Source organism: Drosophila subpulchrella, chromosome X, assembly GCF_014743375.2.
Source record: "Drosophila subpulchrella strain 33 F10 #4 breed RU33 chromosome X, RU_Dsub_v1.1 Primary Assembly, whole genome shotgun sequence".
NCBI classification, from domain to species: Eukaryota; Metazoa; Arthropoda; class Insecta; order Diptera; family Drosophilidae; genus Drosophila; species Drosophila subpulchrella.
In genome coordinates this window covers 6584395-6606790 of record NC_050613.1, presented here as the reverse complement: position 1 = coordinate 6606790, position 22396 = coordinate 6584395, and the positions used below count along the sequence as shown (strand labels likewise).

Here is a 22396-nt window from a genome sequence, read left to right as displayed (position 1 = left end):
AATGAACAATTTAGTGAAATTAATATGTAATGTGTATTTTTCAGGGGGAGAAAGGCAAACTAATTAAGCTACACTGAGAACACAACACACTTGAGCACAACGTGGATAATGATGATGGTCACTTCCTTCTGCCAGTGATTTATGGCATAATTTCGGGGGTACAGTGAGGTGCTTTAGGATGTACAAAATTTTGCAATAGGGGTGTGCGGACTGTACAAATTTTGGGCGGGTGCCTAATGAGGGATAAATGGCCCACGGATGATGGTAATTAAAGGTGATGGATGAGGTTGGATTGGTAGAGAAATTAGGGAAATAATAGGTAAGCAAGTGGTTGAAAAAGGACCTTTGTCGATATATCATTTTTTCGTTTTGATTAACACTCAGCTGTTCAAAATAAAACTATGCAAAATCCAAGAAAATCATCTGAATCACCAGTAAAAATTTAAATAATAAAAAATAATCATTAATCATTGCGATTTTGAGACGAAACGGATGTACGTTTTACATTTCCTTCCGTTGTATTTATGAATATTTAGTCATGAAGACAACGCATTGCCGAGATGAAAGGTGACTAAGATCTAACAACTAATGGATGGATGAATCACAGGGCTGAAACACTTTAGTAGATGACCAAACCAAACGAACCTGCGAGCTGAATGAAGCACCTGTTGACTCCTTTTTTTATTATTTCATTTTTTTTAGCCACATTAAGCATGAGTTTGAGCAGAGATTTATATATTATTTTAGCGGTATTGAAAGGGAGTTGGGGATCAGAGTGAATTTATGGGACACACCCCCCGTGAGGATTATGGTTCGCCAACATCCATTATCGAGTCTGGAGTCTGATGGGGCACGTGTCAATAACTTTTACCCGAGGTGTTTTCTTTTTCCTTTTTTTCTTCCCCGATCGGCGTTGCAAAATCAAATTGCATATTTATGGCGGACAAACGCAGAGTGGAGGGCCGTCAGTTAATGGGAAAAATATGCAAAAACTTTGGAGCGACAGGAGGAAGTATACTGGGGAGGTTGGTGAGTAAGTTTATCATTTCCGTTTTATGCCCAGGATGTTCCCGGCAATTGTCTAAAAATATATTATTGCACTTTTGCATTTTTCGTATGTGTTTTCTTCTTTCTTTTTTTTTTTTTGCCACTGCACATTGCGCATTCTTCGCATTTTGCATACTAAAAGGTTGCGCATGCGTGTAGGCCATAAATAAACTAATTGCGATTTGTGCTTCCCTGGCGCCAGTTTCTGGCGGGGATTGGCGCCAAGTTCGCCGCTAGAGAACTCCCATCCTCTCAGGAGGAACCCACAGACTCAGACTCGAAAAGGGTACCCGATTTAAGTGTTATTTTTTGTCGATTTTTTTTGTTTTGCCTCGATTAAATTACCTTTGGAGTCGAATGGCACCAGTTTGCAGTCGTCATCGTTCAGGCTGCATTTGAAAACACCGCCGGCCTCCAACACGCCCTGCTGGTAACGGGATGTATCGAATTTGGGAGCTCCAACGATCAAGCTGACACTGAAAAGGATAAAATAAGGGTTAAAATAGGATACAGACTTGCCATTAAATATATTATGATATGGTATGGGCAAAATTAGGATAACTATATAGCATGATCAGTATGAAAGCATTATATCTTAAATAAATTATATTAAAGTTTAAAAATTATAAAAACCCCAAAAAATGCTAACAAACATATTAAAAACAATAATTAATTTAACTAATTAATAAAAAAAATATATAGTACCATTCTGTATTGTAGTTGAACATTTTTTAAGTTATAATCGAAAGTAGAAATTGTATAGCCATAATATATATGAAAGTGTTTGTCTTAATTGGAAACCGAACAATTTGTTTAATCATCTCTTCAGAGCTCAACCCTGCTCAAGTACTTTTATGATCCATCAATGTGTTTTTGGCCATTCCTTTAACACTTTAAATTGAATTCTTGAAATGCCCTCAGCTAAGCCGATGAAACCTCCCTATTTGCCTTTTGGCAACCCTCTTTATAGGGCACATAGCACCGCCACCGCCACCGCCCGCACCCTCGATCTGTTCCTCCCCCATGACTCTGAATTCCCGGGAGTCGGTGGCTCTGGTATTTCTGGTGGTTCTAGTGGTTCCACAAACGATCTCCTCCAGGGGCAGCAGTTCATCATGGCACACACATTGGCAGCTGTCATTAGCTTTGAATGCGGAAGTGCGGCGAACAGAAAAGAAAAGGGTGCCCAGCCAGCCGATGGTCGTCGGCTTTACTTTAACCCTAGGGTGCACTAAATGGGCCTTCATTAAAATTGAAAATAATAAAACGGAAAGTGAATGTATGCACAGGAAAAATAAGGCCATCAGGTTGGCACCAATTCGCGATAAAAAATATATTTGAAGAATATAAAAGAATATTAAAAATTTTAAAAACCACATTATTATTTCAAAAATTTTAGCAGAAGCAGAAGACTACATAAAAATTCTAAATATTTTAAAGGATTCAAATGCACTCTATTTACTACTTAAGGAACCAAAAAATAATACATTATGAAATATATCTTATATATATTTTTTTAAATGTTTATTAGATACCTTAAATATTATTGTAGGATATGCAAATATATTTTAAATATTCTTCTCTGTGTAGACAAACTTCTACGGATGCTATACGAGGCACGCCGCAAACGGTCCAAATCAAACACTTGAGAGTTGATTAAACAACCCCTCCCCCTGGGCTGCCCCGCCCCCTATACCACCCCCTTATTGGCCGACCTGCTCGGCCCACATGCAACAATTTGACGCTAAAGCAAAAATTGCACAGATGCGTGAAACTTGAGAGGGAGCGACCCAAAGAAGATGGGACTTCCTATGAATGAACGAGTAGTGCACTGAGCGAAAAATCGAGAGGCAAGAATTATTTGAAAATTTATACAGGCCTTTGGAACTATTCTGATTATATCTTGTACAGTGTTTAATATTTATTTTATCTAACTTTGCTTTGATAATCAGGAAAATATAGGTAATGCTTTAATTTACATTGATGACCTATCCTTAAAATCTAAATAAATTCTTATGATTTTAAAGACCACAAATTATTTTATATATATTTTTTTCCCAGTGCATCTCAATAAATGGGAGGGCTTAAACCGAATGAATGAAGCGGGTCTTTGGAAGTTTGCAAGCTGTTGTTTCTGGTGGCATTTGCAATGTATTTAAAAAAGATTTAAATTACACAAATAAGCAGCTGCACTTTATTACTGGGCGAGGCAAATACGTTGGGTTTTCAGTACCTAGTAGTAAAACCCATATCCAAAAGCTCTATTTAGTGCTTTGGGTAGACTTGTCTCTCTCAACCTGAATTCGAGTATCTTTCTATCTTGTAAACGGTTCGGTTCTCAGTGCTGACATCATTGGCATTCATCGATCGGCGTCGATTCGATCATTCTCGCGCTCCCCCTTGAAAATAATTAATATTAATTTATGGACCAACAAGCAGAAATGACACAAAACTCAAACAGGTTCCCCGTCCTCCACCAATTTTTTATTTGAGGGGGCGCCTCGCAGATCGCATTTGCATTTCATTTAAATGAATCAATGAATAACGAAAATTCTAAAAAAGAAACCTTTCTTCACCCGATGATTAATGCATATTTGTTTATTTGCCTCATTTCAATTGATTTCCTAGTGTGGCACACCAGAATATCTTTTTATATCACGAAGTAGGGTAAATAAATATATATTTTTAGCTTTATTTATTTGTCTAAAAAAATCGGGTTATTGGCCTATTGTAATACAAATCGTTAATGGATATCTCCTCCGATTTTTTAACCATTTTTCTGATATCATATTTAATTTTTCCCCATTGCCAAACGAATTAAAGCCAGTCAACCGTTCTGGCTTACGTAATTTCATTTTTTTAATTCTTAAATTGTAGAGCACGCGTCAGTCCGGAATGCGATGATATTGTTTTGGTGCTCAGTGGACCTTATCAAGATCAAAACCCCCGACCAGCCTCTAAAATAATCGAAATCAATGCGCGTCAATTGAATAGTGAAATAAAAACAAAAACATCGGACCAGGCGCCAAGCGAACAAATGCGATTGTTCGATTTTTAATTTCGATACAGTTCAATGTCTCAATTGGTAGAGAACGCACAGGAAAGGAAAGATCGAAAACCAATTTTCCGCACACATGTCTTGAACACAAAATTCAGGGAAGAAAGGAGCAACCAGACAGGGCTATACAATAAAATAAAATAAAATACAATGGTATAGAAATGAAAACCTTCTGGTGCTTCGCGCCTTGAATGCTAAATTGAGAAGGCCCAGGGAGACCCGTCTTCAATTACATACCTTCGACGTCGCGTGCAGCAGCCGCAATAAAAATAACGTTTTAAAAATAACATTTTCGAAAATTGCCGCCTCTCCTAAGCCCCCGACTTCCGAGTCATTCGCTGAACACATGCTCGCAGGATGTGTCGGCCATACCATACATATATGTATATATATATGTTTCGGTTCCAGACCGATTTCTAGACCTTCTCCAGTTCACTTTTCGAGTGACGTGGGTGCGGGGCTCGTGTGAAGCTGCGCATGCTTCCTGCCACACATCCTCCTCCCCTCTTGAATGAATTAAATCCACCACAGTGCCTCGGAAAAGTCAGCGGACTAGGGTCTAATACCCCCGAAGACAGCTGCAGAAGCAGCATATTTAAGATCTTCTATTGTCATTAAATGGGTCAAATTTGTTGACCATAAATTTGCTTTAATTGCCAAATAAAAATCGGAAAAGACCCTCCAATTTAACATTGGATTTCTTATTAAACAAAATTTCAAACAATTTTGTTGGTTAGATTTGTTTGTAAATTGTATCATGGAAGGAAGTCAATGAATAACTATTCCCTTAGGATTTTTTAATTGGTTTTTAACATTAATATTATGACTTAATAAATATTATTCCATAATAATGAATTTCCAATTATATTATATTATACCCAATTTTAGAAATGATTTGAATAAATTGCCAATTATTTTTTTGACATAAGTGAAACCCAAATTATGAAAACACTATTAAAAAATAGAACTTTTATGAATTTAAAAAATGTCATTACTCCTACTAACATATTTCATAAAACTGATAAACCGCATTTATTTAACAGTGCTGCATTTTTTATAGTTGTAAATATATTGTATAAATGATCCTGACTCTAAAAAAAATTACATGCGGCATAACAAGATCTTTTTTTTAATTTAACAACATATTTTGCACATTAAAGGAAATTTATAGAAACTTTAAAGATCTTTGTTTGTTTGAATGGTTTATCCTGCCAGTTGATCGCTGATCTACATAGGTACCATTTGAATTGTATAATTTGAAGGTCTAATATTATTAAAATTACTTCAAGCCTTTGTTTTGGTCTTCCAACTTTGAACCCAACTTCCGCTGACCAAGACTGACTTTTGAGGGACACTGTTGCCAGTAACCTTTTAAATAATGCACATTGTGAATAAAAGGGAGAACATTTCGATTCGGAAAACAGCCAACTCACTTGCGTAGTCAGGCAGCGTTAAAGGAACCGAAACGATCGGATCGGTAAGCTGCGATATGAGGGTGTGAGGATCGAAACCGAAGACTCGGGGAAAATTGGAAAAAGTGGGCTGCGGCGAGGGCGTGTCGGCGCTAAACATGTGTGCGCCCCCCGGAGGTATGGGAAAACTGGGAAAACTGAAACCCTTGCACACGTGACAGGCCCCGGCGTTTGTTTTGTCCATTGAGCGATTTAGTATTTACCATTTACCAGTTTTCCATTTCAATTTTCCATTTCCACGTACCTAAGTGCGTGTGTGCGGTTTCCCAGCACCTTTTTTACACATTGACACTTCCGTTTTTCCCCTGGGCCCCGTATAGCCAGCTGATCTGATCTGCGATCTCCGATCTGCGATGGATATCTACTCTGCAGCACTCGAGGCTCTGCAATCAAGCGGCAATTAAGGGGGTCCGACCAAGCAAATGAAAATGCCGAAGTATCAGCGTACAGAGAGGAAAATATATTCACTTAAAGATTCGTTTTAATATGAAGCAGTTTATTTTGAAAATCCTTCCACTACCTCACCGAAACCTAAAAGCATAGAATATATCAAATATTTCAATATTTAAAACCTTATCTTTTTGCAAAGGCACTAAAAAAGCTTTTATTTAATTTAATCAGATAGTAAGCGAAGAGAGAAGACCAAATAGTCACTTCAAGATTTGTTTAAGTATTAACCAATTCATATATTAATTTAAAAAACCTTAAACTGGGTCACTGAACCCCTAAAACATTTAATATATGAAAACTTTAAATCTTTAAACATCATTTGCTTCATTTAAAAAACTGGTAAAGTAAGTATATTAAGCCCACTTCAATCATTAACAAATTTAATAAAAAAAATGGTAATGTTTTTCTGGGTGCATGTACGGCATAAATATTTGAAATCAATTACGGTTCTCATTGCCTGCCGCCGTTTTTGCCATTTCATAAGCACAACAAAAAGGCCGAGAGACAAGCGATCGATACGATCTCAGCTGCAGCTGACAGTAGTTTATTTGAGTTTATGCAATAGATAGATTGCTCAGACCCACTTACTGGATTGCCGAGGGAGGACTCAATAGACTCTGAGAAGAGAGACGCAATGGAGACCAGACCCTAAATGAACTCCTCAAGTGATCTGCCTTCGATGTTGGTGGGCTACTGGAGAAGTAGCTAAAAATAGTCCAGGGGGTGACTTTAGAGATGCTATCTTCAAGATTCGGTTACTAAATGCCTAAAGAAAATGGTTGTATAACAATTTGACAATTAACTTTCCCAAAAGGTAATGAAAATGGCACTGGATGCAAGACACCTTTGGTTGCTTTTCTAATTTAAAACAATTTCATGTATTTAAAATGGGCAATCTCACTCATCATAAAAATATTTAACAGATAAGCTTATTAATTTTCTAGAAAACAATAAATGAACTTTATTTTAAATAAGACATAACATCATTTACATCTCAACATATACTGCTAAGGTTCTATCATTCAGAAAAACTATTTAATAGATTTCAGCTGGACCGTTATCAAATTCTTTTAGTTATTAAATAAGTATGGAACACTCGTCATGAAAATATTTAACAAATACAATCTATAAAGATCTTTGAAACAAAAAAAATCGGTTTGAATTAGACAAAACAAATTTCACATCTTAACATAGGTACACATATATTACTCAAAACAAGAAAGGAAACTAACTTCGGCAACCCGAAGTTTCTATACCCTTGCTTTCCGTGGGAGAGTTGTACGATTTTTAGAAAACTAAAAACTAAATACAGAAATTTTTAGATAATGTTCCATTTTAATTTAATCACCAATCTTAACGGACAGACAGTTCTATTTATAATCTGTCAATAACTAATCTTTGGACTATTAAATATGTATAGAACCTATGGTAACACTTTGGAAACATTTCAATAAAGGGAAATACAGGTGTAAAATCTAGAGAGCAACACCATTTCAGAACCTAATTTAAACCTGGCTGGGTGGAAAATGTGGGATGTATTCCACGATTTCACTTCGCACCGCAATAGAGACATTCGGCTGAGAGGCTGAACCAGATAGAACATTAAAGGATCCCATAAGCAGGCAAGGCACGAAGAACGGGGTCAGTCTAATGAGTTGGCCTGGCCATTATCCGTCTATAAGGAAACTTGCGGCCAGTGGCCGGCCGATCGACTCTCGTTCTGGATAACGGACAGAACGACTTTATTTGGCCAATTGGGTGAAGCGCGACAACAACCTTGCCGTTTGAGAGTACACACATGTATCTCTAAACACTTGACCGTAAATAGAACGCGCATAGAAAACGATGTCGTACCGCGAGATACTGTGCTGCACGTACATTAAAAGTCACAGATATAGATACTTTGGTATCCAAGGCGGCAATGGAGCTATGGAACAGCCTCTGCAGATACGGATACACTGTATTAATTGCCGACAACCAACGATTCTGCTGTTCTCAGGGCAAACCACATATTGGCCAACGGCTTTGCCTTATAAACAATAACCACAACGTGTTACTTACTGAGGCACCTTGTGTTTACCACTTTCATCACTTCGTTGTCTCTTTGCTTTTTGTCTCTTTTGTCTTCTGAGTGTAGCACACAATTATCTCATGAGTCTGTAGAATGGAGTCGGGTAATTTTAAGCTTTTAACGAAGGGGAAGAAACCCTGGCCATAGACCTTAAAAGTAATGCCCTTCGGCAGCAGGGTAGCACTCTATTCAGAGAGCCAAGATCATAATTATAAGATTTGCGACTCTTCGAAACGGATTCCCTGATGCGGTGTGTACTATATAAAGTTCACTGGTAGATAGTGCTATCAATGATGTCTGAGTGTATAATATAAAAATTTTTTGCTCACATTATGTGAGATCAACTTAATGGCTTACAACTTTATGGTGCTTTTTTAGGAATTATTTTTTTAAGATATCAAACTCTAATACTGAACTTTAAGAACCTGTCTACAATATAAAAGAATTTTCTCACATTATGTCAGTTCGACTTAATTAATTTTAAAGAAGTTGTCTTTAATATAAAAATCTGCTTTTTTATAGCATTAAACTTATAAATGCTTTGTTTGAAACAAAATTAGCTTTTAAAAGTTATAACTCAACCTAAGAACTTTGCCTTTAAAGATACGAGCAATCGGTATATGTTTTAAGATGCATAACGTGCTAAACTCTTTTAGATACTTTTCAGAGATTCTTTTCAAAGAGCATGCAGAGTTCAACCATCGTGGGTTAAAAGTCGCTTGGTGCTAACTTATTGTTCTGTTTTCCCTATCTATGTATTTGTATCTTCAGTTGTCGCCTCTTCTGGGGCAGGGTCTAACCAAATTCCGTGTGTGTTTGCGTCTGTTTATTGAATTGTAAACATTTTTAACGCTGCATTTAAATAATTTTCGTTGCTTTTAAGTGCACTTAGCGCGGGGCATCTAGTTCTTTTTTTTGTATCTTTAGCATGGCGTGTGTTGTGTGTATATGGATTATAGAGACTTATGGCGAGGAAAGAAGTGCAAACGGCTAAGAAGGCCATTCACACACGTAGCAAGATGCTGTTGCCCTGATAGCCTATAGCCTGGTCGCCACTCTTTCACCCAGCCACTCTCTCTATCGATGGTACGTATCTTCAGTTCTTTAGCGACTTCGAACGCTCCTTGGAAGACCCCAAAGCACCTCCTCTTCTATTCGGACCAGCTAACGTGCGAAAAGTCTAAGGAGACTGGCGCGGAATCCCACAATGCACAGCAATTATAGCCTTCATATCTTTAAAAATTTAAAATATTATAACTGTATTAAGCTATACTAATAATAGGCAATAACTAGTCCACCAAGGAGGAATTTTAAAATAATAAAAAATGTGTTTAACAAAATTGAACTTGTAACAAAGTTTACTCTTAATTCAAAGACTTAGTTTAAATATTTAAAGTCATAAAAATCAAAATTGTCCACATCAAATATAATAATAATAATAATAATTCAAATATTTAATTTAAATATTTGAAGGCATAAAAATCAAAATTAGCCACATCGATAATATTAATAATATATAATTTTTTAAGTAAAAATGCGTTAAAATTTTGTAATTTTTTTTAATGCTTTCAAAGAATTTAAGGATTTATTCTAACTATTCATAACTTTAAAATAAATACAACCAACAATTTCAAAAATGTCTTATACTTTGGGTAAGACATTTACAAATAACCCCCATATTTTTTTTAAATATTTTTTTAAATGCATTTCTTAATTTAAATTTATTTTTCTCAGAGTGTAGAACTGAGACCATGCGATTAACACGGTCCATCAAGCTGAACTTTGTGGGTTCAGAAAGGCTATCGCTCCAATCGAACGGCTCACATGAATAGCTGGAAAGTTATTGGGTGAATTGTATAGGCGGGAAATATGTTTTCGCCATTTGTCAAGGGGTCAGGCTCTCGGGAGACCCAATATAAGCTTTCCGCTTGAAAGGCAAAAAGTCAAGAGTGTCCCAGATAGATTTAGATGGCAATGGGATGCAATGGGTCCCTGCGCCACACTCGTAAATTTATCAATGAATCTCTTCCGACTGGGGATGCTATCTTGGGGCGATTGAAACTAATGGGCGTTTAGCATTCTGGATGCATATTTACACGCTCGTCGCGATAGGAAAAGTCGTTGCGTGCTGGGATGCAGATAGCCGGAATCTCTACCCACAGATTAGCATTATCACCACAAACGGCCGGCTGCGAAAAGAATAATAATCCAGTGGTCTGTCAAGACCAAAGTCTTGCCAATTGATAACTTTTATAGTTGATGGAGTCTTGAAGCATTCTAAAGACAATTTAATATTTTTTGAACTGGCATAAATAATTATTTTTGTATTCATTACTATAAAAAAAAATTTTTTTTTATACATCTTAAAAAAATTCCTTAAGTTGTAATCTGTATTTTCATGACGAATAAAAGTTGCCTCAGCAACTCATTTGGTTTTTTCTAGACCATTAATAATAAAATTACGGTATAATCATGTCTGTAAAAAAAGAATAACGTAATATCCCGGAAATATTTATTTATTATATGAATTCTTTTATCACACAGAAACGACATTTTTCCGATTTTAACACTGGAATGCAGCGCTCGTTTTTTCTTTTCCCATTTTATTTTCATATCGTAAAATGTTTTTGGGTACTTAGCCACTATCAATAATGAGCTCAAGCTAGGCAGAAAAAAAGGCTGGGGTAGTCCCCATATTTATAAACAATAACTATTACAAATGTATCATATTATTTAATAAATTCAAAAGCATTTAAGAAAGAAGTTAAAAAAATGCTTTTTATCATAATGTTCGTGGACCAGCGTCTTTTAAGTACAAAAGTAAAGAAATGGAAAAGAGTATCCGACAGCAGTTCTCCTCTGATAATATGCACACAGACTGCATAAAATATAAAGCGTGCTTAAATCTCGTATGATTTACTTATCTTATATGAGCCATGAGTTTAAAGCCCATATCTTCAAATGAAGATAGTTCAGTGAAAAGAAATGTCAAGAGGGTCGTTTAAAGATAGAGAGAAATAAATGACCCTATTCAGAAGTTGTAATGGATGTAGCATGATTTGGGGAACTAGAAGTAATGGTTTAAGATATATTGCTATCTATTTTCTACTTAGTGGTAAACATGCAGACCTAAAAGATGGACAGTGACTTATAGTTATATAGATTACAATTTGAAAACTTACTTATTCTGATTGCTGTAGAATCCACCTCGAGCCTTGTGCATCGCAATGCTAAACCCGAACATCGAGTTGGGGGTCTGTCGGAATCGGACGTAACTGGGCAGATCGATGTTATAGCCATGGGTGGATATCGCGATCGTAAACAGGATCAGGATCATTATCAGGGACTGACCCATCCATCTTCGGTGGAATAGGTCTCCACTCATCTTGCACTTTTTTCTTTGTATCGCTTTCTTTTTTTTTCGGTGAGTTCTTTTTTCTGAATATTTACTTTCTTTCTAATCGATTTCGTTGGGCTTGCATCCAAGAATTTTGCACTTTTACGCTTGCATCTTCACAGCTGTCGATCGAGATCGAGAATTATTATAACATATGGTCAAAAGAGACGAACACACACACACACACGCGGGCTTTATTTATTGTATAAAACCTTGGCCCGAAATGAGTTAAGATTCCAAAAACAAAAATAAAAAAATAGAAGAGAGCATAAAACACGAAAGATACATAAAAGTACAACTCAGTGTTTTCTTCGACTCAGCAAATATCTTTATCACTATATGGTCGTCTTGTCTCCGCTCTCGCTCAACATACAAAATCAAGATCTCTGGCCTTGGGAATCGCGAGGTGGGCGGAGTGGTTAGGGCTGGTTGGATATCTAATATCTTATATCTAATGTCGGATGTCGGGCCAATTACGAGTACTCCAAATTGGTCTTTATTGCACGGTTCAGTTTCTTTTCAATGCCAAATATCCAATAAACTGCATTTCGAATTTATTTTGTTATGCTATCCGTAAATTTAAATATATATTTGTTCATATTCGATTTTATAATTTCTTTATTTATTTATATTTATTTTATATTTATTTATTTTTAATAATTATTTTGCTAATATCATTATTATATATTTCTTGCAATTCACTTTAAATTTTATTAAGTTTTCACAGGTTTTATAAATATCTTTCATTTTTGGATTATTTCTCTTATTTCCCTGTTGGCACTTTAGCCAAATACTAGGGTATCAGTCGGGTCGTTTGTTTATCTTGGGCTAATTTTAAAATCAGATTTGTTGTCTTAAGGCATTTTTGACGGTTTCTCGCTGAGCAAAGATTTTTACGGTTTTTCGTTTGCTTTTCAGCTAGGAGCAAAGATTTTGGCGAGTTCTGCGATCAACGTTTAGATGGTGACGTAATTTGCCGTCAAACAGGTTGGCCAAAATAACAAAATAGCCGCTAAGAAGCATTAGTAAGGTTGAAAACAGGCAGCCCTTCCCACACAAATTAAATTTAATATGCCTTATTTTTCAAAATTACTTTCAAAGAAATATCTTAAATAATATAATAAAGAAAACTTTGCATGTTGACATGAAACTATTTCATTGAATAAATATGTAATAGCCGTCAGATTTTTTTTTACGTGTATTTAAGTTTCTGTGACCAACAAAAAAAGTTGTAGGCGGTGTGCAGGTGACATTTGAAACATTTTTCACTACACATAATGCCTAGTTTTTCCGCCGAGTGTGGGCGACTCGAGTTCATTGATGGGCGGCTGCCATTCATAGACAAGCAAATGAATTATAATTAAAAATAAAAATAAAAGAAAATTCGCTGTAGAACGCCATATGGCGTAAGCAGTTTACGTTCTACAAATTGATCATGCTGCTCACATTCCCAAATGTGCCAATATAAATAAGTCAGTTAATTTGTAGTCGAAAAATGTATATTCGTTGCCATGCAAACTCAATTGTAAACTGAAAGTTTGCCACTTTGCATTAAAGCAAAAGCAAATAGAGTAGCGCTAAGCAGTTTTTAACAGCACTTTTGTGAAAGTCTTTAATAGTATGTTCTCCATAACAATAAAATTTATTTGTGTCCAAAACGACTCCAAAATTTGTGATTTTTATTTTTAGAACATTTTGAAACAACTTTTCAAACACTTTTCCGTTTCTTGTTCATCATTTGAAGATAACTAGTAGCAGTCCTGCAATCCATACAATCTTGCCCAGATGGTAAAGATATGAATTCGAAAAAAAAAACACATCAAATTAGTGGAAAAAAATACACACACCCGATCATTTATCTAAAAATAAATCTAAAAAGTTGGATGCTGGGCGCTACACCAATCAGAGTCCGCCTATATCTAGGTATATATGCACATGTATATATAGACGTGCATATACAGATCGTCTACACTGCACAAAAAAGGTGCAAATACAGCTGAGACATCAGTGCATTGCTTCCTTTTATTGATTTTGGCTATTTGCGTTTATTTTGTTTTTGTTTTTTTTTTAATGCATATATGGTATATTTATTTTGTGAGTGCACTTTTCACTGGTGCTTCGTCACTTGAAAAAAATGTTAAAAACAAAGTTTAGCGCGTCGCGTGCTTTTATTATCTCATCTTTGCAGGTAATTAACGTAGTTCACTTTTATTTTATATTTGTCAGTTTATTTTTAGTTTTGTTTTTGATTTTTTGCTCTACCTCGGCAGCGATCGCAGCAAGATTTAAACCACGACTATCTGTTAAATACACCTCAGCACAGCAATAGGCAACATCGGTGTCGTAGTCGTGTAAGATCGCCTACTCATCGGAGACTCTAGACACTAGTCTCTAGACTCGGGAGAGCAGCCTCGCAGCTCTCTAACAACCAAAATGATAGCAAAAGTTTATTTTTTCATTATCTATGTGCGAGCATCCCACTCGAAAAAATTTTCATAGGTGAGTTTCGTGTGGGAAGACTGTAATTTCCGTTAGCAGAAGTTTCGACCATTTGATTTTGGTAGGCTTATATGCAAAAAAGATCGGTCAAAGATGTGAATGAATTTGGGTAACATTTTTCCAATGAGCATATGAAAGAGTTGGATATCATCTTTAATTTAGAGAGTTTGGATTTATTAAGTTAAGAGCTTTAAACATCTAGTCAGAACTGAAGTTCCAACTCATTAAATTTCAAAATTAAAAAAAAAATCCTTGTGAAAAACTTTTTTCCTTAACATTTCTCAATTTTGGGTGTGTACCAATCTAAAAACTTCAAAAGTTTTAGGCTGTTCCTTTGAGTCCTTCTAGAGATAAACTAATTTCAATGCTGACAAAATTTTTTAAGTTATTTACCTAACAGATGTATAGCGTCATTTGAAGACACAAAACAATTTTTCTCGATTATAGACGATTACAAAGAGCAAAATCTTTAAAATACAAAATTAAATTTTTTTCCTCAGTTGGGTAAGTTTAACCCATCTTACATATTATCGATTTAAAAAAAAAATAATTTAGTATTCAATTATATTTTGAATTTCATTTAAACTTTACTTTACTTTGAAAAATAAGCTTTAAAAATTATTTAGAAAATATCAAGATTTTCGTGTGTGCTTTGCGCACATACATTTTTCCTCGAAACTAGAACGCAACAGTGGAAATAGGTTCACTCATTTATCCAGATGGTTTAGATTTGCAATCACGAGATCTCGGAATGCATTGCAATCCGACTATTCATGCATTTTTCGTCGGCCATCCGAGGCAGAGCAAAGTGGCAATGCAAATTAATATAAACAAACAATGAGCCCTCGGACTCCACCGCATTAGATAGACAAATGTATCGGATGTCAAACAAACAGTTTCGCCTTTCAATTACCATCAATTGAACGTGCAAACGCGAATTGGTATTTTCGAAATTTTAAATTTAAATCGAATCGAGTCTGGCGCCCTTCAAATTTCCGTTTCGATCGCTAGCGCTCCGCACATCACAATCACATCAGCCAAGAACCGCTTCACGCGACCGAATGCAGCGAGTGGTTGGCCGGCAATCTTTCAGATACAATTTCAAACCCCGCTGGAAAGGCGCCGGTGATGCCGGATCGTTATGGGATTTGAATGTGGGCGCGAAATGAAATGGGCTATTGCTCAAAACACAATAATTAACTAGGTATTGTAATAAAATTACAGTTTTATACTCCTTTTAAAAAGAAACTTATTAATTAAAAACAATTGATGATTCGCTTTTGGAAATAACTTACATTCAAAGCACAGACCCAATAAAATAGCTGAATGAAAGTCTATATGGGCATATCCGCCAAATGGTAAACCAGGACTGAAGACCAAAATCTTCATAATCACCATATTTTTTTTGTGTATTTTCATAAATATATGTCTATATTTTCATAATACAGTGGAACCAAAGCATATTTCATTTGTTTTGTTGAAGAAATTTCTCTGAAAACGGAAAAATGTACTTTTTCTCACTTTTAATTACTTTTAAAGGCATTTTTATGTTAAATTATTTCGCAAGGAAAACATATGATATGGTTGCACTTTTTCTACCAAATCTCTTTATTGCAATATAGTAAGAAGATAAAAATCCAAAGAGAGCGAAAAAATGTTTAATTAAATGACAATAAAACAACATGGAAAAATCGTACGTTAGCGACCGGTACCTAATTTAATAAAAAAAAAGAGTGGAGATATTTACTTGGCGACAGACTCTATAGAAAGCTACATAAATCAATTTTAAAAGTAAAGTTATAATTTTAGAATATTCCGTCCAATTTCGCAGATTTTTGCATTTTACTAGATGAATCCGAAGTCGACTTCCATGTTTTTTTGCCAATATTATAAAAAGAATAGCTCAATAAGTCCCATCACTTACACTAAGCAAAAAGCTAACAAAATGCTGTCAAAAAGCAAATAAAAGTTTCAGAAAAAGTTTTTTTTCTTTTTTTTATTTGCACTAAGTGCGTACGAACGTACGTTCGCGTGGAAATGCCCATATATGTTAGAATGTATTTTATTTCATATTTAAACATGAAAGTATTAAGTCGTTATTTTATTTATTTTTTACTAATTAATTATACTAATTTAATTTACTAACAGTACTTACAGAGCTGCCAGTCCTACCACCTAAACATGGGCTGCCAGACCGCCCGCAAATCAGCTGGTATTTTACTACTAAATCACCATCAGCTGGGTTTTGGTTCAACACCATCTGACCAAGACAAGTACTCCAGGAACGGAGACTCTTGAGGAAAAGGAATAGGAATAGAGTCAGAAGAATTTTCCCGGAAGGGTTTGTTGGGACTGGTTGAGATGGTGGAGAACAGGAATGAAAACAAGGGAATCCATGTAAAGTGCATCTGAATAAAAAATAAACAAAAATTGTTTAAAATAAAATTAAAGTATATAACTCCTGACCTTTTTGCAGACTTAAAAAAAAAAATGCAACAAAACATTTTTAAAACCTGTAACTTTAAAAAAATCAAAGAAAAATATCGATTTTCAAAGTGTGGCAATGTCCAGTGGCCGATAATCGGTATATCGATGCTATCGGGATATCGATACCCCAGCTGGCAGATTACGCGACCGAACGAGAAGTCTGCGTTTTCCTTTCCCAATTGAATTGCCTGGATTTTTGTGATAAAACAGCAGACTTAAGATGCACAAGGTGATCCGGCAGATGGGCCAGCTGCGCCTGCAGGCGTCGCAGGGAGCAGCGCTCCTCAGATCGGGGGAAACCGGAAACCCGGCCGTCATATCAACAGCACCACCACCTGCCCTCCAAGTGAAGTCCCTGCACACGGGAGCTTCAGGCGGAATGTTGTGTGCCAAGTGGAACAAGTACAACTACGGACCCCGGAAATGGCTGGAGTACAACAAGACAGTCCATCCGCCGCAGGAAACGGACGAGGAGCCCAGGAAGGCGGTAAGGAAGATAGCGATACCATTCGCCTGATAACCCGGTTGTTATCCCCCTATCACCCGCATTTTCAGTACGTCTGCCATATGCGCAACAACATCAAATACAGTCCGGACAAGATGTGGTACATCGCCGCCTTCGTGCGCGGAATGTCCGTCGATGAGGCCCTCAAACAACTGAACTTTGTGCTCAAAAAGGGAGCCACCGATGTCAAGGAGACCATTCTGGAGGCCCAGCAAATGGCCGTGGAGCGTCACAATGTGGAGTACAAGAGCAATCTGTGGATCGGTGAGTGGGGCATCCTGGAACCTGATAAGTGCAGCGAAATTTCGAAATCTGTCTATGGGAATGCACTTTACCCCAAAAAGTGTAAAACATCTCCATACATCTTCATTATTTGGTCTAGTTTTATTGATGTTCTGTAGCAGTTAAGAGCATCCTAACTATCTAGAATTTTTATAAATTTCTATAACGTTTTTTGTACCAACTTTGAGTTGAACAACATTGTAGCCAAATCATTAAGCCCAAAATTGAGTACATTTTTATAGTACCATTTTTTCTATCAACACATTAGAAATAAATAGTTCTGCTCACAAGTTTTTTTCAACTAAACGTTGCCTAAAACTCGACAAATTTTTTTAATAAATATTTTCCTTAATTTGTAAAAACGTAGTTAAAGTTAAAACTTTGAATGAAATGAGCAAGGACCGTTAATATTAGTTGAAATTTTTATTTTCGAAGACCTACTGCGATTTTAGGTTTTAGATGTTAAAAATAACGCTCCTTTTACTAATGTGCACAAAAAATAAGCAAATTTGAAAGCAAACATGGATTTAAGCATAAAAAATGTCCAGTAGGTAATTTAAAATATAAATCACAAATAACTTTTATTTACGATCCCTGGAAATGAGAAACAGCACCACTAAACAAAATCACAGTTCCTCTTATTAATGTTGTAGTAAATAATGCATTTTTCTATCTACCTTCCAGCCGAATCCTTTGTGGGCAAGGGACGCGTCTTCAAGGGCGTAAGGCGCCACGGTCGCGGTCGCTTCGGCAAGGTGGAGTACAAGCACTGTCATTACTTTGTGAGACTGGAGGAGGGCGAGCCGCCGCAGCATTACTACCAGGAGCCACAGACCCCGGAGCAGCAGTACGAGCACTGGCTGGAGCAGATGCGCAGCCGGAAGGTCATCAACTCACTGTAGCCCCCCGAAATCGCACTTCCACTGTACCGATCCGTACCCTTCCAATCCTCCTCTGCCATCGCGTCCTCACATTAAGCATTTTGTTTTGTTTTTAGAATATTGTTTAATAAAAAACAAAAGAAAAAATGCAAAAAATACGAACATCGTATGACTGCTTAAATTACGACTGACTGTATTTATTAAAAGAAGTCATGGCAACTTAGGTAATATATATGTTACCTACATATGTTTTATAAATAATATTACCCTAAATCCACATGGGTGGTTCTTACTGCGCATATTTACAGACGTCAAGGATTAAACAAAATGTTGACGGAATGGGATTCTCACAAACTTAAAGTACATAAAAGAAAAATGAAGAAATATAATATTAATCCGCTCCAGGCGGCTACAAAAAATATTTCTCTCTATGTAAACTTATGCTTAATTCAAAATCATTAACTAATAAGGAGGGAGAGGTCTAAACATATTTTCTATACATTCTGAAGTCTGCTTCTGAAAGTTAACCTCATCCGCGCTCTGATGTTCTGCAGTTCTTTATTATTTATCTTGTCTCTTTGGCAGTACCTTTAAAATTCATCTTGATTTTAAGTGGCCTTAAGTATTAGGTGTTAAATTATTAGCATTTTCCTTATTTTTTCAGTAGCTTACCGTCTTTTTGCTCCATTTTTAGCTTGAATTGAAAGTTTAGTGTCCTTTTTTACAGTATAGTTAATGTGTTTAGCCTCTTTTTATAGAATATTCGGAATTTTTGTAGAGTTGTAGGTTTTGACCCGATCTTTCTTTCCTGTTTCTGAAGTGTTTGTCTTACTTCTAATTCACTTCCTCTTCATCCTGAAGGGTTTGTGCCAGCAGCTCCTCGACAGGGTCCTCCTGCAACGATTGTGTTACCTTTTCAAGAGCCAAGGGCTCCCGTTCACGCACTGCCTCCTCCTCTTCCTTGTCCAGTTGCAGACAGGCCAGCTTGGACAGCTGCGAGTGCTTGCTGCGTCCGGCGTCACGTCTTCGCTTGCGGAGATTGGACTCCGCAGCCTTAGGTTTCTTCTCCTTCTTCACCTTGCCATCCTTGTGACCCCTGAGCAGATGTTTCGCCAGATTCTGGGCACTGCTGAAGCAGCGTCCGCAGTCCACGGTCTGGCACTCGAAACGCCTGCCCGAATGGGCGGTCAGCATGTGCTGGCGAAGATTCCTCAGGTACGAGTAGCTCTTGCCGCAGCCCTCCTCTGTGCAGGTGAATGAGGTCTCATCCTCCTGTTTCTTTGCCTCCTTGTGCTTCACCTCGATGTGCTGCTTCAGATCACTGGGCTTGTCGAAGGCGCACTCACAGCGGTCGCATTTGTGGCGGTTCTTGCCGTGCAACGTGTCTCGGCAGTGCTTCGTGTATAGCGACCACTTGTCGAACTTCTGTGGACATCCGGGGCACTCGTACTGCTTGCAGCTGGGCTCGTGACTCTGGCACTGCCACTCCTGGTAGAATCCGCGCGAGCATTTCGAGCAGCTGAAGGGATACTCCTGCGTGTGCTCCCTGATCTCGTGGCGCTTCAGCTTGAGTTTCTGCGAGAACTTGGCGTTGCAATGGCTGCACGGATAGACCCGCGGGCTCTCGTGGGTTTCGCGCATGTGGCGGGTCATATTGCTGACCGAGATGAACATCTTGCTGCACTCTTCGAGGCCGCACTTGACGGTTTTCTTGACCGTCGCATCCGGACGCTCGTGGGTGCTCCGCAGATGCCTCTTCAAGTGCGTTACTATGGAGTAGGTTTTGTCGCAGCCCTCGTACGCACAGGCGTGCTTCTTCTGCGGGGATCGGGGGTTATTATCGGTTATATATAATAGATTAAAACACTATATTTACAATTCCCGTGTGGTGATATTCATGCCGGTCCAACTGGTCCAGCCGCTTGAAGGTGGCCCCGCATTCTGGCACGCTGCAGGAGTACTTGGCGGATCCGATGCTGTTCCGGCGCTCATGGCGCTGCTTGAACTCCTCCAGAACGGTCTCCATGTCGCTGTCGCTCGTTATTTGCGTCCCAGGCGGCATTTTCGAAATAATTTCTCGAAAACTTCAATCTCGCTTTAAACAGGGCTGCCAGATGGTGAAATGGTTGTAGACAAAAATCGATTGACCTCAGCTAGAGTAGGGTAAACATCGATAGCAGGTACCGATAGACCAACACTTAACTTATACCTGGTTCTTACTAAGTAGAATATATTATCGAATAGATGATATAATGTCGTTCAACACTCAACTTATAATTTTCATCTAAAAATGAAATATTTTCATAATTTATATTATGCTGATACTATATAATGATATAATATATATAATGATACTATAAATAATAATAGTAGTATTCCGATAAGAAAAAGCATTTTCACGAATCCCCCCAACACTAATCGCATCAACATACGCGATCTCTATCGATAGTGCAAACACAATTCCCGGTTCTTATAGCCGTAAACAAACTATCCAGCGAATATCTGTAAGCCTTATAAATATACGGCCGTAAGCAAGTGTATCTGATCTTACTTAGCCATCTCTCACAATATTGTTACATTTCAGAGCTATGGAGGCGTCCATATGTCGTGTTTGCTTGGAAAACAACGAAAATATGGTAAATATCTTTGATCGGACACACGAGTCGGGAACTTGCATTGCGAATATCCTCTCATACTGGAGTGGCTATCCTGTTGAGCGAGATGATCCCTTTCCCAAAACCATTTGCAAGTCCTGCCTGCAGGATGCGGAAAATGCTTACGATATAGATATGGATCAACAATTTGATGAGATAATGAAACCCTCACTGGAGGTCTTCAGCGGGGAAGAGGTATCCATATCGAAGGAATCAGAACTCGCAGAAGGAGCCCAACAAGAGATCCACATTAAGGAAGAAGTCCCAGACCTTTGGGGCACAAAAGAACCCCAAGTGATAAACGAGCCACTTATAGAAGACATTTTCGAGGAAGAACAGTGCCATATCGCAGACTCCGACTCTATCCCAGCGATCAAGGGAAATGTACAGGGAACATTTTATACCCTTAAGGATAGAGATGTTAAAATGGACGAGAATCTTCCTTTCAAGTGTCCGCATTGTGTAAAAAGTTTTTCATCGAAAAAAAGTTACACACAACATTTCAAGATACACCTCGGGAAACGACGCTATATGTGTTACCTCTGTTCGGCGACCTTTAAAGCTGCCCAAATTCTAAAGGTACACATGCGCATACACACCGGAGAACGACCGTTCCCCTGTGTCCTCTGCGATATGACCTTTACAACTAATTCGAATCTCAATCGACACATGCGAACAGTGCATTCTTCAACAACTATGCAACGTCAAATGTCAATGAACAGAACTCGATCGCTTCCACCGATCACCCGACCTTGAGAACCCCAGGCAAACCTCCCAATGTAAAATGAAGACAGTCTCAAATTCGAACACGATTCCCACTCAAAGACTTGCAACGTGATATTCAATTAAGGCATTTACCGGATAAGGGACACCTAAACAAATGAAACCGCACCTTTCTGTATCATCAAATTCATTTCCAATATGTTATTATTTATATTAATGTTACACAACAGCCCAATAGAATAAAATGTCTGCATATTATATTTTTCACAAATGATTACCGAATACGGGACTACCGAGGAAAAATGTATAGTGTACCTTTACATATTAATTTAACTACGTAAATGTTATGCAGCTTATATGTAATTTAGCTAATATATTCAGAAAAGAATCTCAGCATATAATTTTTTTAAATAAATTTTTACTGGATAGGGACTACCTGAAAATAGTTTACATTGTACCTTTACATATTATATTATAGCTAATATATTCAATAAAGAATCTCTGTGTATAAATTCTTTTTTTTTAATTCATTTTTACCGGATAGGGACTACCAAAAAATAGTTTACATTGTATCTTTACATATTAATATAAATTAAATTAATTATATTTATAATAAAAAGAATAAACATTTTTAAATATATTGATATTTTGGGAAACAAGACTTTAAATAAACATGTGTCCTGGTTTTTATCTTTCAACTTTGCTTGTGAGAAATTTTATAAATATTTATTTATTTTATTTGCGAGCTATGATAAATACCCATCCTTTTGCTTTGGTATCCTTTTTTTTGCAGTATGTGTGGGCTTGGACATCTTCTCTAGGAATCATAAGGAAAACAATTTTATGTAGATCGAAAAAAAGTGTATCTCA

General features: G+C 37.1%; 4 protein-coding genes across 8 annotated transcripts in view; 2 read left to right on the top strand and 2 right to left on the bottom strand.

Moving 5' to 3' along the window:
* Positions 1-15063, bottom strand: part of LOC119555847 (integrin alpha-PS2) — a 34869-nt gene extending 19806 nt beyond the window's left edge. For 2 of the 3 annotated variants that reach the window (XM_037867476.1, XM_037867478.1), the window contains exons 1-3: positions 14908-15063; positions 11281-11617; positions 1393-1523 (exon numbers count right to left, since the gene is read on the bottom strand). In XM_037867476.1, the coding sequence (XP_037723404.1) occupies positions 1393-1523; positions 11281-11483 (334 nt within the window). In that variant the 5' untranslated portion in view covers positions 11484-11617; positions 14908-15063. Of the gene's footprint in view, positions 1-1392; positions 1524-11280; positions 11618-13757; positions 13871-14907 lie in introns of those variants that run through there. The other variant, XM_037867477.1, reaches the window with a different exon arrangement.
* A 1537-nt stretch (positions 15064-16600) lies between these two features.
* LOC119557574 (39S ribosomal protein L22, mitochondrial) lies at positions 16601-18330 on the top strand. The gene is made up of 3 exons (XM_037870370.1): positions 16601-16968; positions 17037-17250; positions 17953-18330. The coding sequence occupies exons 1-3, from the start codon at positions 16702-16704 to the stop codon at positions 18168-18170; spliced, it is 699 nt and encodes a 232-aa protein (XP_037726298.1). The 5' UTR covers positions 16601-16701; the 3' UTR covers positions 18171-18330.
* LOC119557573 (zinc finger protein 135) lies at positions 18259-20264 on the bottom strand. Of its 3 annotated transcripts, none has more exons than XR_005220104.1 (3): positions 20026-20264; positions 18822-19967; positions 18259-18766 (listed from the first exon to the last, which is right to left on the bottom strand). XR_005220104.1 is itself a non-coding variant. In XM_037870368.1 (2 exons), exons 1-2 carry the CDS (start codon positions 20209-20211, stop codon positions 18984-18986), a joined length of 1170 nt encoding a protein of 389 aa, XP_037726296.1. In that variant the 5' UTR covers positions 20212-20264; the 3' UTR covers positions 18259-18983. The 3 variants fall into 3 exon arrangements, 1 of the variants encoding a protein (XP_037726296.1); XR_005220105.1 differs by having other exon boundaries at positions 18259-18737; XM_037870368.1 differs by having other exon boundaries at positions 18259-19967.
* Positions 20265-20630: 366 nt separating this feature from the next.
* On the top strand, positions 20631-22043 carry LOC119556682 (zinc finger protein Xfin-like). Its single transcript, XM_037869053.1, has 2 exons — positions 20631-20653; positions 20734-22043. The coding sequence occupies exon 2, from the start codon at positions 20738-20740 to the stop codon at positions 21557-21559; it is 822 nt and encodes a 273-aa protein (XP_037724981.1). The 5' UTR covers positions 20631-20653; positions 20734-20737; the 3' UTR covers positions 21560-22043.
* The last annotated feature ends 353 nt before the right edge of the window (positions 22044-22396 follow it).